This window comes from Populus nigra, chromosome 16 (assembly GCF_951802175.1).
Source record: "Populus nigra chromosome 16, ddPopNigr1.1, whole genome shotgun sequence".
In the NCBI taxonomy this organism is placed as follows: domain Eukaryota; kingdom Viridiplantae; phylum Streptophyta; class Magnoliopsida; order Malpighiales; family Salicaceae; genus Populus; species Populus nigra.
In genome coordinates this window covers 566,074-581,603 of record NC_084867.1, presented here as the reverse complement: position 1 = coordinate 581,603, position 15,530 = coordinate 566,074, and the positions used below count along the sequence as shown (strand labels likewise).

The 15,530-nt window shown below is 29.9% G+C and overlaps 1 protein-coding gene and 1 long non-coding RNA gene across 4 annotated transcripts; both read right to left on the bottom strand.

The window, feature by feature from the left end:
• Nucleotides 1–8,625: 8,625 nt before the first annotated feature.
• Nucleotides 8,626–10,518, bottom strand: LOC133675562 (protein yippee-like At4g27745). 3 transcript variants are annotated; one of them, XM_062096981.1, is made up of 4 exons: nt 10,385–10,518; nt 9,942–9,971; nt 9,636–9,759; nt 8,626–9,082 (listed from the first exon to the last, which is right to left on the bottom strand). In XM_062096981.1, the coding sequence occupies exons 3-4, from the start codon at nt 9,726–9,728 to the stop codon at nt 8,855–8,857; spliced, it is 321 nt and encodes a 106-aa protein (XP_061952965.1). In that variant the 5' UTR covers nt 9,729–9,759; nt 9,942–9,971; nt 10,385–10,518; the 3' UTR covers nt 8,626–8,854. The 3 variants fall into 3 exon arrangements, with proteins under 3 accessions (XP_061952965.1, XP_061952967.1, XP_061952968.1); XM_062096983.1 differs by lacking the exon at nt 10,385–10,518 and adding an exon at nt 10,223–10,346; XM_062096984.1 differs by lacking the exons at nt 9,942–9,971; nt 10,385–10,518 and adding an exon at nt 9,828–9,914.
• A 3,219-nt stretch (nt 10,519–13,737) lies between these two features.
• Nucleotides 13,738–14,308, bottom strand: LOC133675083 (uncharacterized). The gene is made up of 2 exons (XR_009835341.1): nt 14,200–14,308; nt 13,738–14,095 (listed from the first exon to the last, which is right to left on the bottom strand). It is a non-coding gene; the product is annotated as an uncharacterized LOC133675083 (long non-coding RNA).
• Between the last annotated feature and the right edge of the window lie 1,222 nt (nt 14,309–15,530).

Below are 15,530 nucleotides of genomic sequence, written 5' to 3'. Positions count from 1 at the left end.
CCCTTTTCTTTACTTTCATCTTGTTTCGTCTTCTTCCTTCACTCATTTTTACTCAATATGGATGATTGTTTGAAGCTTATTGTACGTTCTAGCTAGCTTCATGATAGAACATGAAGTCTATAGGCTTCACTATAAATTGAGAACAAAGACAGCATGTACTTACCTAGCCCCCTCCTTTGGCTTCACACCAAGGGTTCCTTCTTGTTACCAACCTAGCTTAGGTTTGGACATATATGTTAATTGTTTTTTAAAATTGGTTTTTGTTTGAAAATATATTAAAATAATATAGATTTTTTATTTATTACAAATAAAAACGATATAAGAAACGCAAAAAATAAAATCGGCCATTCTTCCGAACATTCCCGGAGAGTGTAGCATGCACTGTGATGATGGTGATCAAAACTTGACTTAGTTTTGTTTATATATTAAATTAAGCACTGGGATTAATTTGTGGGATGATTATTGGTGATTGATTGTGTACGGACTATTTTCTTTCTTGGGGTAGAAGCGAGTTGGCGTGATGGCTGTCAATCCTTCACAGCACCTTTTTGCGTTTCTCCCTTCTCTTTTTCTTGCTTTTTTGCTTGCCACCAGGTCCCCAAGTGTCGGGTCTTATCAGCACCATTTTGGTCTTTGAGATTCTTCCACCCATTAAAGCAATCTTCATGAAGCAAGGTAGGACCTGAAGGAGAATAATTAACCTCCAGATCATGACTAGGTATGGCCCATTAGCCATTTCTCAACATGGTGTGCCACAATTTCTCCCTATAGGAGATCTAATTCAATGCAAACTTTCTTCAGATCACACCTCTCACCTGCTTTTCTAAACAGCAGCTCAATTCTCCATCCATTTCTTTTAATCCGTTTGTCTACGCACTCTCTTTTACGTTTTAAACTGCGGTTTGGTTGAAAAGCAGCCAAAATAATACTTTTATTAATTAATTCTAAAAGCGCAGTTTGAAAAGCACAAAAGCACGTAGACAAACACACTCAACTAAACCTCTTCAGTAATACGTACAACCTAATTCTAATACCTACTTCATCTTTATACCTGAAACTTTGTCATGTCTTGGATATGTTTCCTATTTTAGCTTCTCATTTCTGAACTCCTTGCTCCACATTTTGCTCCAATTCCATGAATGATAATTGCTTGCCCACATTTTTTTTTCCCTTCGTGTATTTCAATACAGTCTAGCTTGAAGGAGTATTCTGCCTCACTCGTTGGTTCCCACAAACATTCTCCTCGGGAACTCTGCTAAGGAATAATTTTCTCCACTAAACAAAGCAAAAGATATCTCTCTCTCTCTCTCTCTCTCTATATATATATATATATATATATATATATATATATATAGACCATGCATCACCATCCTTCAATATATTTACAAGAGAAAATTAGGTATGTGCATCTTGCATAGATTATCCATTTGGTACTGCATTATCATATGCAATATGAGTCCACCTTAAAGGCGTGAATGGAGGTGGTGGGGTGGTCCTTTCTTACTGATTAATTATGTCTCTAACTTGTTATTTTTTAAGTACTTGTTTTTTTACCCTCTTGTTCTTCTAAATTCGTCAATGAAATTGACAGATGTTTTCATGTTTCCCTTTCTAGTGTCGGTGGCAATTAGAGAGCATAATTTTAACTCCTTGTGGAGGTGGCTAATTGCCTTGTGCCCGGAATCATTGGGTACGTAAATATTGGTGCTCATTGATTGGTAAATCCCTTGTTTAGAGGCAAGATTTTCACTTTTCACACTGGTAGATAATTTTGAGACTAAAGATGGGAGAATAATAAGAATTTAACTAAAAAATATCTATTTGAGAATTTGAAATTTGAGATAAATTTAACTCAGGTGTGACATCCAATTAATAATGAGTTTGATAATATAGCCTGTTTTTTTCAAGGTGTATTTGAGTGGAAATGGTGTCAAATTAATTTTTTTCTTATATAAAAACCATCTAAAAAAACAATTGATGTATTTTCATTCCAAATATTTTATTTTCATTAAAAAAAAAAGAAAATCATACCACATTACAGTGTTAATATATCTATATAAAAAATATTGTAGTTATATTTTTGTGTTGTAACCTCACCATTACTATTGTATACCTCTTTATACACACACATATAATATTGGTTAATTAATAAGTTAAGTCTCGTAATTATTCTCCACTTGCAAGCAATAAATATAAGGATTTTTTTATAGAGTTCTTGTAAGCTTGTAAGATTTTTAAAAATTAAAAATTAAGTTTTCCCACTCGTATATATTGCCCGGTGGATTCTATTCAAATTGTACCATTTTAAGTAAAAAAGCTGTAAGGAATTCAGAAAACAAAACTTCTTGGAGGACTCAATTTAGATTCTTGGTTATAATCTGGAGGCTAATATAAAGTTTGCTCAAAAACTTATTTAAATGTTGGACTACATAATATATAATTGTCTTATTATCCATCATTCTTAATTACAAAAACTCTACAAGCCTATAACTTGGTGGTTAATTTATTTATTTTTCTGAACCACGGCCATAACTTAGTTAATTATTTCAGCTACAAACCTCTACCCTAAATACATGTAGCTCCAAAAACCATCAAATGCATGTCACATTCAATCGCACCGACTCCTTGCAAACAAGGAAATTGCTTATATATATATATATATATATATATATAACTACAGTTCTCTCCATGTTGGATCCATATGCCGATGACCAGCCTCTCGTCAGGGTGTGTTGCCTATAAAAGTTTCTATTCTGGTGCAAGAAGGTAGCTATAAATGCAGCCCACAACATCGAGCTAAGTAGCTAAGTATTTATGAAGAAGATGGAAGCTTATTAATATGGTGAAAGTAATGTCTGCAGAAGCCAATGATGTCGCCATCATTAGGTCACTCATTGTAACATTATGCAGAACTGCTGAATTGGAGGACAATGGACACCTGAAAGCTACCTAGCCCTCGATCAAAACAGACAGTGACAGAGTTAATACTCATTGATTAGTTTTGAATTAGACTTTAAGTAGCCTATTAGCTTAGTTCGTCGCCTGCATGTTCAAATCCTGCACGAGACACATTTTTGGATCTGCTCGAATTACTGGTTGTGTGGGCCAATCCGTATATCGTCAAGTTGTTTTAGGTCTATTGTGTTTTTTCAATGAAAGGATGTTGATATAGATATTTGAAAACCATATTAGTTTCGGATAAAAAGAAATTAACAAGTGGGTCTCAACTTAGAATACACATTATTTACCAAATGCATTATACATTATTTTGTCGGTTTAGAATTGTGGTGGGTAAGAATAGAACTAAAAATTTAAAGATGTTTAGCTTGAAAGTGTATAAAAAAAAACATAGATATGAGCTACAGAAGTTTATTTGATTTTGGATTGATTTTGAGTTTTGAGACGATTAATTTAAGTTTTTTTAAGGTCATCGATAAGTTTATAATGATTTCTAAGATGTTTTGAGTTAAAATAGATTTTTAGGTATCAACCTGAATTTTCCAGCCACAACAATAGCTAGATTCTGGGCAATATCAAACGACACGTCGTTTGATTTTTTTAAAAAAATCAGGCAGACGACTTGTTGTTCTCCGTAGATGCAAAGAAAAAAAAAGCCCAAACATGCCGACCATAACAAAATCGTCTAGGCAGGCTGGCTTAGCCTTCTTTTTCTTCAAAATTATTTTTTTTATTTATATTTAGGTTAATAACATTTTTCTCTTTTATTTTGTATATAGAACCTCTTTTAAATGATGATTTTTTTTTTGTTATTTTGTATACATTTAATTTTTGGAGAGGTTTTTCTAATTCATCCATAATTTTGTTTTCTTTTTTATAGATGAACTTTATTTTTGAAAATACAAAATACTTGTTTTCAAATAATATTTATGATATGTACAGCCTTGCATAATATTTTTTTCTTTTATTTTATTTAACAAATTTAGTGTGTGTCTATTTCTATTATCATTTAATTAAATAAAAAAATATTTTATGTAACAAATTTAGCAAATACAACTGAGTAAATGTCTCGTCTTACGAAATTAAATATATAGATTACACCTATCTCTCAATTTTCATGTTTTATTTTTAGTTTTCTTTTATGACTTTTTTTTATTTATTAATGCACATCGATTTATTTGATCACATGTAAGCATACACATTTTTATTTTCACTTAGAATTTTCTTAAGTACAAAAACATTTTGGAAAAGCCTGTTATATAATATTTTTTGTTGGAAAAAATACCTTTATTTAAAATGGTTTTTGTATCTAATACTATTGTTCCGAGCAATCTGTCATAACCTAGTTTTGGGTTATTCTTCTCAAAATTTACCCTTTTCCTTTAAAAATAATAAATAAAGATTGATAATTTGGCAAAAGCAGGCTGATGAGGATTTCAAATGTATAGAATCATCAAGTTAAAATTTTGGATGGAATTAGAAGTTTAATGACATAATTAGATTTTTAATAGGCTAATTTGATTTAATCATTGGTCAAATTAAATTTTAATTATGTTTTAAGAGTTAATTTGGGTCAAATAAAATGATTTAATTAAGTGTAAAGACTTAATTATACTTTAAATGGATCAAATTATTTTTATTAGGGACTTAATTGGTGAAAAATTAAGTTTGGGAACCCAATTTGAATTTAATTGAGAACATTGAAATTTTAGAGGACTAAACTTAATTTTTACAGAGTCAATTGGTTGAAATCAGGGGTAAAATTGCAAGAAAATTAAAAGTTTAGAGTCAATTGGAGACTAAATTGAAGAAATTCATAGCTAAGAATTTTTAAACTTTGAACTCTGAGGATTTAATTAGCTGAAATCATTGGTGAAATTGAAAGCTTAATGGTCAGTTAAGGGTTAATTTGCATAAATCTAAGACTAAGGACCATATTGAAAAAAAAACATTGAAATTCGAGGCTGATGTTGAACTGTGGTAGGGGCAAAATTGCATAAAATCAGAAGTTTAAGATTTTTTATCTCATCACCCGTGTCATGAGTTTGACAGATTAATTAACTCGGTTGACTAGAGTTTTTTTTGTATTTTTTAATTGATATTTTTTTCAATTTTATCATTTAACATTGTGTTGATTGAGAATTAGGCATGTGATTTATTTTGGTTTGCTTTTTAGAAGGTTATCTTGGTCTCATGACTCGAGTTAAGAATTTAGCGAGTCAACCCAATTAAATCGAGTTTTTTTTTTGCCTTTTTTCAATTGATATTTCTTTCAATTTTATCCTTTAGTTTGGGTTGATTATGAATTAGGTTTCATATGAGTTTTTTTTTTGCCTTTTTTCAATTGATATTTCTTTCAATTTTATCCTTCAGCTTTGGGTTGATTATGAATTAGGTTTCATATGAGTGTTTTTTTGCCTTTTTTAAATTGATATTTTTTTTCAATTTTATCCTTCAGCTTTGGGTTGATTATGAATTAGGCTTCATATTTTCTATGAGTTTATCTCGATCTTAGAACCTAGATCACATGTTTTGCAGGTTAACCCAAGTAGACTCAGGTCGTTTTATCGTGTTTAATTTTTCAATTGATTTTTTTTTCAATTTCAACATTCAAAAATGAGTTAATTAAAAATTAGGTTTCATAATTTGTTTTGATATGCTTTCTATGTGGTTATCATAATCTCATGACTTTGGTTGCAGGTTTGGTAGGTTAACCTGGTTGACTCAGGTCATTTTTTGTTTACTTTCTATGAGGTTATCCTGATCTTATGACCCGAATCATGTGTTTTCCAAGTTAACCCAGGTCAATTTTATATGTTATTTTTAATTTATTTTTTTTTAACTACATCCTTTAACATTTGGTTGATTTGGAATTAGGCTTCATATTGTTTTTTGTTTATCCTTCTATAAAGTTATTCCGGTCTCATTACCCGAGTCACTTGTTTAGTGAATTAGCTTGGGTTAACTCGGTAATTTTTCTTTATTTTTTTAAATTTCATCCTTCAATATTAGGATTACTTATCCCGAGTCGCAGGTTAACTCAGTTTTTTTGTTCTTTTTCTAATTTAATTTTGTTTTTTAATTTCTTTCTTTTATATATATATATGTTTTTATGAGGTTATTTCTGTCTCATTACCTAGGTTATGACTAGTTAACCTGAGTTTACTTAGTTTTTCTTTTATCTTTTTTTAATTGATATTTTTTTTAATTTTATCCTTAAACATTGGGTTAATCAGGAATTAAGTTTCATAATTTATTTTGATTTTATTTTTTTGGAGTTACTCCATTCACATGACTCGGGAACGTTGCAGTTTTGACAAATTAACCCAAGTTGATTCGAATTATTTATTTTTTATTTTTTTTAATTGATTTTTTCTAATTTCATCAATTTATTTAATTGAGAATTGAGTTTTATATTTGATTTTGATTTATTTTTTATTAGATTATTTTGATCTCATAATCCAGGTTGCGGATTTAAAAAATTAACCCAAACTAACCTGAGTGGATTCAATATATTTTTATTTTAATATTTAAAAGAAAAACATGTCTTGATGTTTTTAATCAATCTCTGTCTTAAATAATTTTACACGTTATTTTTAAACTCATAAAATTAATCACGTCGCATCAAATAAATTCCCTAAACAAAAACTTTGATGGTTTGATTACCACTTTCATCAATTTTTAATGTTATGTTTTCCCTTAGAGGTTTTCGTAGTTTCTGCTGGAAGTGTAAAGGCTAGATAAACAGTGAGCTAGGGAATCAAGAACCTTGACTAGGGTAGGAGTGCTTGCGCGCTTTGTGGTACTTTCAAGCCTGTGGAGGCTAAGAATTGCCTGTGGTGATGAAAATATTTTCTTTGTTACTGAGAGACTGAAAGGGGGTGTTCACGGTTCAAGGTTAAATGGGATTTTTATGCTAGCAAGTAATCTGTTAAATCAATCCATAATCATAACAAAAACACAAATTTTATCTGTTTTGTTGATTCAAGTCAATGAATTGATGGTTATAAAATCTAACAAAAACAGAAACTTTGATCGATTTTTTCTATCAGTTTGGTGTTTTCAATCACTTTTTTTCTTCTAGTTCTTATGATTTAATCGGCTGGTCGGTCTTTTTTAAAACATGTAAAGACTGCATATGCATACCGGCAAAGAAGCTGTTGAAGTTGCTACGTTATCTCTGCTGTTCGGTCATGGTTTTGATCGATTTTACGGTATTCCTTTCTCCTGCCTCCTGATTCTTGAATGGAGTTCCAGTTTTATTTCCTGCAGCGGACTTTCTGTGTTTGCTCTTGAGCTTTGCCGTGTCAATTAACATGCCATAGTCATGCATGCTCTGGATCATCTCACAGTTTCTAGCAATTACAAAGGCGAGAGGTACTTGATTTCAGTGCTTGAAAGGTCAAATATTTGGCTTCTAGCATTTCTTTTTGGTACAAATATACTGCTTTTGATGTTGAAAAGGCGTAATCTATAGAACTCAGTGCTGATGCCACACCTACAAAAGTGCTGGGTTGGAGGGCAATGGGCACCTGCAAACAGCAAAGAGCTTGATCATAACAGCTTCGAAATCCGGGCCTTTTTTTTCTTCCTTGTTACCAACCAATGACAAATGCACATTTTTTTTACTGGAAATAAATTAAATTAATATTTTTTTATTTTTTAAAATTTATTTGTAATATAGTATATTAAAACGATTTAAAAATATAAAAAAATTTAATTTAAAATAAAAATAAAAATTTAATTTTTGAAAACTCCTATTAAAAAGCGGGCTCAAACACTCTCTTAAATGAAACTTCTATCTGGCGTGGAAGAGAATATAGCTCCGTTGTCAACTTCTTGATTTCCCCATACAAGTACACACTGCTGTACTAGTTGATCTGATTCTGATGTGATCATTGGTGTTAACCTCCTACCTTTCATAACAAAACCAGACACTGATATTACTAGCAGTAGCTTTTAGAAATGTAAAGATGCTAGACATGGTGGCTCTGACCCATTGTCATTGACTTAAGAGGCTCAACTCAGCTGCATAGAACTTGTCCAGTTCAGTTTTCAATCCATCTAACCCAGATGATGATGAAGTTTGGTTATTGTGGTGCATGGGATGTTGCTATTTACTTGTTCATCATAGAGAATGCGCCAGGAGTGGATCAGGCAATTTGTTAACAATTTTACTTAAGCCTTTGTCATGCTATATCATGTGAACGCTGCAGTTTATCAAAAGGCACCATAAATCTGTAATTATTTTGCAAATTGATAAAAAATAAAATAAAGGGTGAATTCCAAATGGGTTTTATAAAAACCTCACAAGAAATGTGTTCTGCATCAGTCTCCTCAAGATCTCACCTAGTTCAGGCAAGCATGTAGCTAAAGAATAGTCAGCAATCCAGTATTTCATTGTTCTGCTAATCCCAGTTCTCAGATTAGAATTCAGGATTGCGGATGGCCAAGTGAAGGGGATTCCAAATTAATCAAACCTTTGCCAGATTCTAAGGGATTGTTTGTTTTTGATGCGCACAGCACAAAAAGCATCAATTGGTGCACCGCAAAAACAAACAGGCACTAAGAACACCATTTCTTTTCCATCTGCTTCCAGCAAGTAAAGCAGAAACTAGAACAGCCTTGTATCTAGTACTAATACCTACCACTTGGTAAGATTGAATATAGAGTAAAAACACCATTAGCCTTTTCAGGTAAATCGCAATTCTATTAACAAGGAAATTGAGAATCCAACCATCTTTCATACAGGGAACATGACAAGAAGGAACTACGTACTAAGAACAATTGACAATTTCAATTGGTTGATAAATTCATGTACAAGATGAACATCACCTAGCAACAATGCAGCTGCTGAGTCAAACACTGGAATAATTAAAGGGACTCTGATGGGGTGCTACCAGTTCTCCTTAACAATCTTCAACTTCTCAAATATGTATTTCCCTTCCTTGTACTTCTGAGATGCCTCATAAGCTCTTTCATACTTCCAACCCAACACCTCACGACAATCGGCACAAGATATATCAGCAACAGTGTGGAGACCAGTCAAGAGATGCCTATCTTCTTTAGGTCCCACGACAATATTCATCGCATGAGAGAACAAAAAGGCTCGACCATGTCTTCCCTATGAACAAAATTATGGAAGAGAAAATTGGACAAATTTCTGGTCACTACTTCCTATCATAAAAAGATATATAATTCCAATGTTTAGCAGAAAATAAAAATGGAATAACTTGACAAAACTAGTAATCTAAGACGAACTGAATACATCAATCTTAGAAACATAAAAGAATGGCAACTATTGTTCTTGTGTTTTCTGCATTATTCAAGATACAGCAATCATCAAAGACTTTCTTGCAGTAACCAGCTGATAAAGGGTCTGTATTTTCTACATAGGGTGCCATCAATGGATGAGAGCAAATACTATGAACAGGATCGATTCACACATGTGGAGGTAATAATCCAAATCGTTTATCACAAATATAATGAAACCATTTCAATCTAATGACAAATTACACAGAAAATCTAAATCACAGATGAACAAGGCACTACCAATTATCAAATTCCATGATCATCAAGACCAAGTCAAGAGATGAGAATAAGGAAATGCTAATTGTGATAAAAATAGCTAGAAGATATATCAAGCAACAGTTTCATCAAAGATTCAAGTGATTCACCTGGAAAGCCTTAGAAATTATATCATCATGAAGTGAAACATGGTTTCGACAATTACAACAGCTGTACAACCTTGGACCCACGAATTCCGCCATTAATCAACAGTTTCAATGTCTAAACACCTTACTGATCACCAACAAAACATAAGCACACAAAAAGAGGAAAAACAAATAAATCCAAGATTGATCACTCACACGGCAAGAAAACCCAAGAGGCAATATTTAACCAAAGCTGCAATCTTTACTCTAGAGTGATCAAAACATGAATAAAAAGAGAAGCAAAAGACCACAAGGCACAAGTTTCTTTACCTACAACAAATTCAATGATGGCCCAAAAGTCTGAAACAGGAAGACAAGAAGCCAAAAATAGTGTTAGCGTGCAAGAATAGACTAAAGTTTGAGTGTAGATTCCAAGTAAGATTAAATTCCATTTTTGAAAAAAAAAATTGTGGGGTTGATAGCTACAATGATTGGCTTGAAAGGGTAAAACAATACGGACATCAAAAATTTAGAACTAAAAACATTACTGTAACACACTAACAGTGGTATACTTTAAAAAGACATTAAAGGTAGAAAATTTTTACACAAACCTATGCAATTCAAAGAGGAGGTTATATTCTTTGCTTGTGTATGATAATTAGAATTTTATTTGATCATCGCTGAAAACTTTTAGCATCGAGAAATGATAAAGAAACTTGCTTTAAAAGAGGAGGCAAGTCGTACAACTGTCTGGTGAATAGCATAGAACTAACCTGACCACTGTGGCTTGGGGTTCACGGCTTTTGAGTAGTCTAGTGACTATAGTCTATGATTTAATGAGAGCCTAGAGAGAGAGATTGGAAGAGGGAGAGAGGCTTTTGCGCAATACTTTGAGCTGATGATCATGGTGGTTAGCTTCCTTCAATACACTAAAAGAGTTGGGTTGTTGAAGGATACTTTCAGCCTTATAATTGTTTAAGTATTTTACTCCCATCCTTAAAGTTTGAACATTACCGTGTTCTTCTAAAGTATTATTCCAACTCAATGCTTTTGTCCAAATCAAAGAACGGAGTTAAAAAGGGATTAGAATTGTGGATTTGAAGGGAGAATTTGGGTGGAATGAAATTTGAAGAGAATATGAGGATTCTTTTATTTGAAAATAGAAACGAAAGTACTTTTCCATGTTAAATCTAAAAAAATAACCTCTTGATATTGAGGAGAAGGTGTAAAGAAATATAATTTCAAATAAAAATATAAATTAAATTAGCTTTTTGATCCAAAATAAATCTTATATCCTCCGCTCATACAAGAATATTCTATTTGCTTAAATAAACTCCATAATTCACATTAATACTTGTTGTATATTGTTAGTTAAGTTTTATTATCAATGTATAAACAATATTTAATTAAGTATACCTCCTATACCTCCTATATATCTAGGTTCATGATCAACTTCATGTGAAAAGAAAAAAAAAGCATAATGTATAATATGTTTGTATTAATTTAAATAGATTAAATCACAACTCCATTAATTTAGGATAAAATAATTTATATATAAAGTTCAAATATAAAATAACACCTTAAAATAACCATTTTTTGGATGAATGGGACTCGAGAAATGGATCTTAGCCAACAGATGATTTTCAGAAAATCAAGCTTTGAAACAATTAACAATACTCTAAAGTGTAAGGACTGAAATGTAGTATTTGAAAAGTGTGAGTGGGTTTTGTAAGAAATGGACGGAGTTGTTAATCAATAGAGAAAAACGCGCCTTAAATAGCGCGTGGAGAGAGCATTTATTGATATGATACAATAGCTTAAGCTGTCGTGTAATACCTTTGTTTTAAAAATGTTTTTTTTTAATATCAAAATAATAATATTTTAAAAAACATTATTTTTAATACTAGTATATAAAAAAAATATAAAATATGAAGATAATTTTAAATAAAAAATTTAAAAATATTTTTTTATCATAAAAAATACACATTCTACCACTACTAGTTATACCAGTGAAGGAATTAATCTGAATTACCCATTTAAATCCTAAATTTATTTAGTGAAATTTGATGATGAAAATATTCATTAACTTTTTTTAAATATCATTATTTTAATTTTTTTTACAAATAGAGTTAAACTATATAACATTGAGTTAATTTTTTTAATCCATAATTTGAATTTTGCCTCAAGTCAACCTCATGTAGAGTTTCATAGCTAAGATATTCATAATAATTAAATTTTAAAAAATATGTTTTATTCTTTAACTTCATATATTCAAATCTTAAAATAATTATTTAAGAGAATTTTGTTATTAACTTGTCTGTTCTTCTGTTTTTTTTTTTAAAAAAAAAACTTTAGTTGCTTTGCTTTAAAGCAAAGCAATTAAATAGATGTTTGGTAAGAATTTTAGTATTTTATTAATAAAAATATATTAGCTAATATTTTAAAAACACATGAAAAATATACGTTTTGAGATAGAAGATTACTTTTTATTTTTAAAAAGTAAGATAATCTTAAAAAAAAATATAATAATAAAAATATCATTAGGATTGTGTTTAATAAAAAAAAAAAAAAAGTTCAACACATTAGATTTTACTCGGTTTGTTTTTGTGTTTTAAAAATATTTTTTAAAAAAATTAAATTTTATTTATTTATTTTATTTTAAATTAATATTTATTTGAGGTTTTTATATTATTTAATACACTGATATTAAAAATAAATTTTTAAAAATAATAAAAATATAATTTTAATATATTTTCAAGTAAAATATACTTTAAAAAACAACAACAAATATACTATAAACACCACTTCAAGAAGAAATACACTACATTGATTATTAAACACTTACCATCATCCATATATTTAAAATGAATAATTTATAGTCAAACCTGTTTATATCCGAGCTTATATAATTAAGTTGATAATTCCGATTGCAGATAGTAACCTAACCATTTAATAAAAAAAGATAAAAATTTCATATTAAGAAATAATTATGAAAATCTGGATGCATCTCAATTTTTAATTTTTTTTTAAAAGACACTGCAATGATAGAGTTTCATTTTTATAGTTATCCAAGTGCTAATTTAAAAATGTAACCAGATATGTTTTTTGAAAAAAATTAAGGCGTTTTGTTTAAAATTAATTTTTGTATGTTTTTAAATTATTTTATATATTAATATCAAAAATAAATTTTTATTAAAAAAATTTAAATATATTTTTAAATAAAAAATATTTTAAAAAACAATTATTATCATAATATTTGATATATTCTAACTAAATAATCCAATAAAAAGTGTTTGGTCTTCAAGGAAAAGGTCACCCAACCGTCGCATTATTTAGTCCTTGTCACGATGTCACTGTGAGTATGGTAGGGAGAGAGATGTTATATGCACAAATTAAATTACTTAAAAAAGACTTGATAATGGAAAACCAGAGCATCCAAAGACAATTAGTACAAGAAAGAGACTCATTTTTAATTGTCTCAAAACTTAATTACAAGGTTTTCGGATAATATCAGCTTTCGCTCATATTAGTCCTTTTATTTTGAGTAATAATAATAAAATATTTCAATATCAATTTTTCAATATATATATATATATATTAATTAGTGTATGTTTGATGTTGCGGAACTTATGTATTTTAAAATGTTTTTAAAATGTTTTTTATTTAAAAAATATTAAATTGATATTTTTTATGTATTTTTTATGGTTTTGATGTATTATTATTGAAAATAAAAAAAATATATAAAAAAATATAATTTTGATGTGTGTTCAATTAAAAAATATTTTGAAAAACAACTTTTATTTAATTTGTTACCAAACATTGTGTGTATTTGACATTACAGTAGTTTTTGTAGTTATTATTTACAAAAGTAGATTAAAGAAAATTTACAAATTATAGATTTTTCTAACTAAGGTTTTAACATAAAGTTTTTTTTTATTTATAAAACCATATAAAAACTGTGATATATATTAATTAACTAAATACTTTTATATTTATCTTGTCTAAGTAAATGCACACAGTACTATATTGGACCGCAAAAACAACCTAATTTCAAGTCTCTAATTTTGCTTATTTTAGTCTAAAATCAACATCAATACACAAACAAAATGTTTTCAAGCATTTCACGAAACATTAATCAAGCATAAACAGTCTTATAAGTAGCAAACAGTCAAATGCAAATGAATTCAAAACCACTTCATATGGGACATATTAAGTTAGAATATGAATCTCTCTCTCAATATGACTCTTGTTGTGAATAATTAATATTCCTTTACAAGCTTCAATTTCTCAACTATGAAATTCCCTTCCTTGATCCTCTGTGATGGATCAAAAGCTCTCACATATTTCCAACCCAGCTCGTGACCACAATTTCTGCAGAAGATAGCAGCAACTGTGTACATCCCAGTTAGCATCTTCTTGTCTTCTTTTTGTCCCAAAACAATGTTCATCACATGAGAGAACATGTATGCCTGCCCTGATCTTGCCTAGCCACACCAAATCATTTGAAAAAAAAATAAAAAACTTACCTCAAAGAGTATTATAATCAGTTTTCAATTCAGAATCAGTTGACTAATGAGTTGTTCGTCACCTTGTAAGCCTTAGAGAGGAGATCCCTATCGAAAGCAAGTGGATTCCTACAATTCCTGCAGCTGTACAAGGGATAGTCACCGGATTCTGCCATGTATATAGCTGCAAAGTCTAGCACCAAAAGAAAACAGAAGTACTGGAATATAAGCTCATGAATAATATATAACAAGCTTTGCAAAAATTGAAAATAATAAGAGATTAGATCTTCTCATGCCTCAAAATATCTGGTCCAAGGATGATTACAGAAGGGCACTGTCTTGAGAGTTTAAGAAAGATATGATCAGTGTCTAGAGATCGACAAATTTTATAGAGAGACAAGAAGGGAAGTTCTAGGCAAAAGGTAGAAAACACGAGGAGATCGATCGATAAATACAGGATTGATAAGGTGGTGCAAGCTCATGATTGACCAATTCTATGGATAACGTAATAGTAAATTATTCTTTAGCTCAGTGGTTTTGAATGCAATCACAACTTACTCCTTCATGTTTGATATCTTACACTTTAGTCCCTTGATTCTTGTTGACCTTGCTCCATTAAGAAATCTGTTGGTTGTTTTCTAAATTCTAAATGTACCATTTGACAATTTAATTATTTAAAAAAAAACACAGTGGGGGTTTGATAAAAAAAAACAATAATGTATTAATTAATAATATAACCATCAACAAGAAGGGATGTTTAGAAGTGTGGTACCGATTATTTTTCAAAATACATTTCGTTTGGAAATATATCAAAATAATATTTTTTTATTTTTTATTTTTTTTGATATTAACTCATTAAAATAATTTTAAAACACCAAAAAATATTAATTTGAAGTAAAGAAAAATATAAAAAAATTTATTTTTTTTCAAAAATATTTTTCAAACGCAAAAACAAACAGACACTAAGATAAATAGATTTATAAACTTGAGAGACCAAGTTATAAATGGATAAAGCCTAGGGACTAAAATTATAAAATCCATGATTTGTCCACCAATGGTGACATGGGTTGACTTCTATGTCCCAGCTGACAAGGTTACTTGGGAACAACACCATAGATGCTTGTATCTTCTTCTTTTTCTATCAAAACAAGGTTGTAAGAGATTTGGAAAGATACTCGGAATCTCATCTAAACAAATTGCAGCAAGAAAAAAAAAAGTTTTGGAATCAAAAGAGAGGAAAGTTGTTTATGATTAAGTAGTGATTGCATCAAGATGACTTGTGGGGCAAGAAAAGGAAAAGTGGAAGATGAACTTGATTTCTTGCGATTTACAAGTTCTCTAATTCTAGTTATCTTTATTGCATTAATTAGCAAGCAATGCTCTGTTATTCCTTAAGTACATGCTAACTATAATT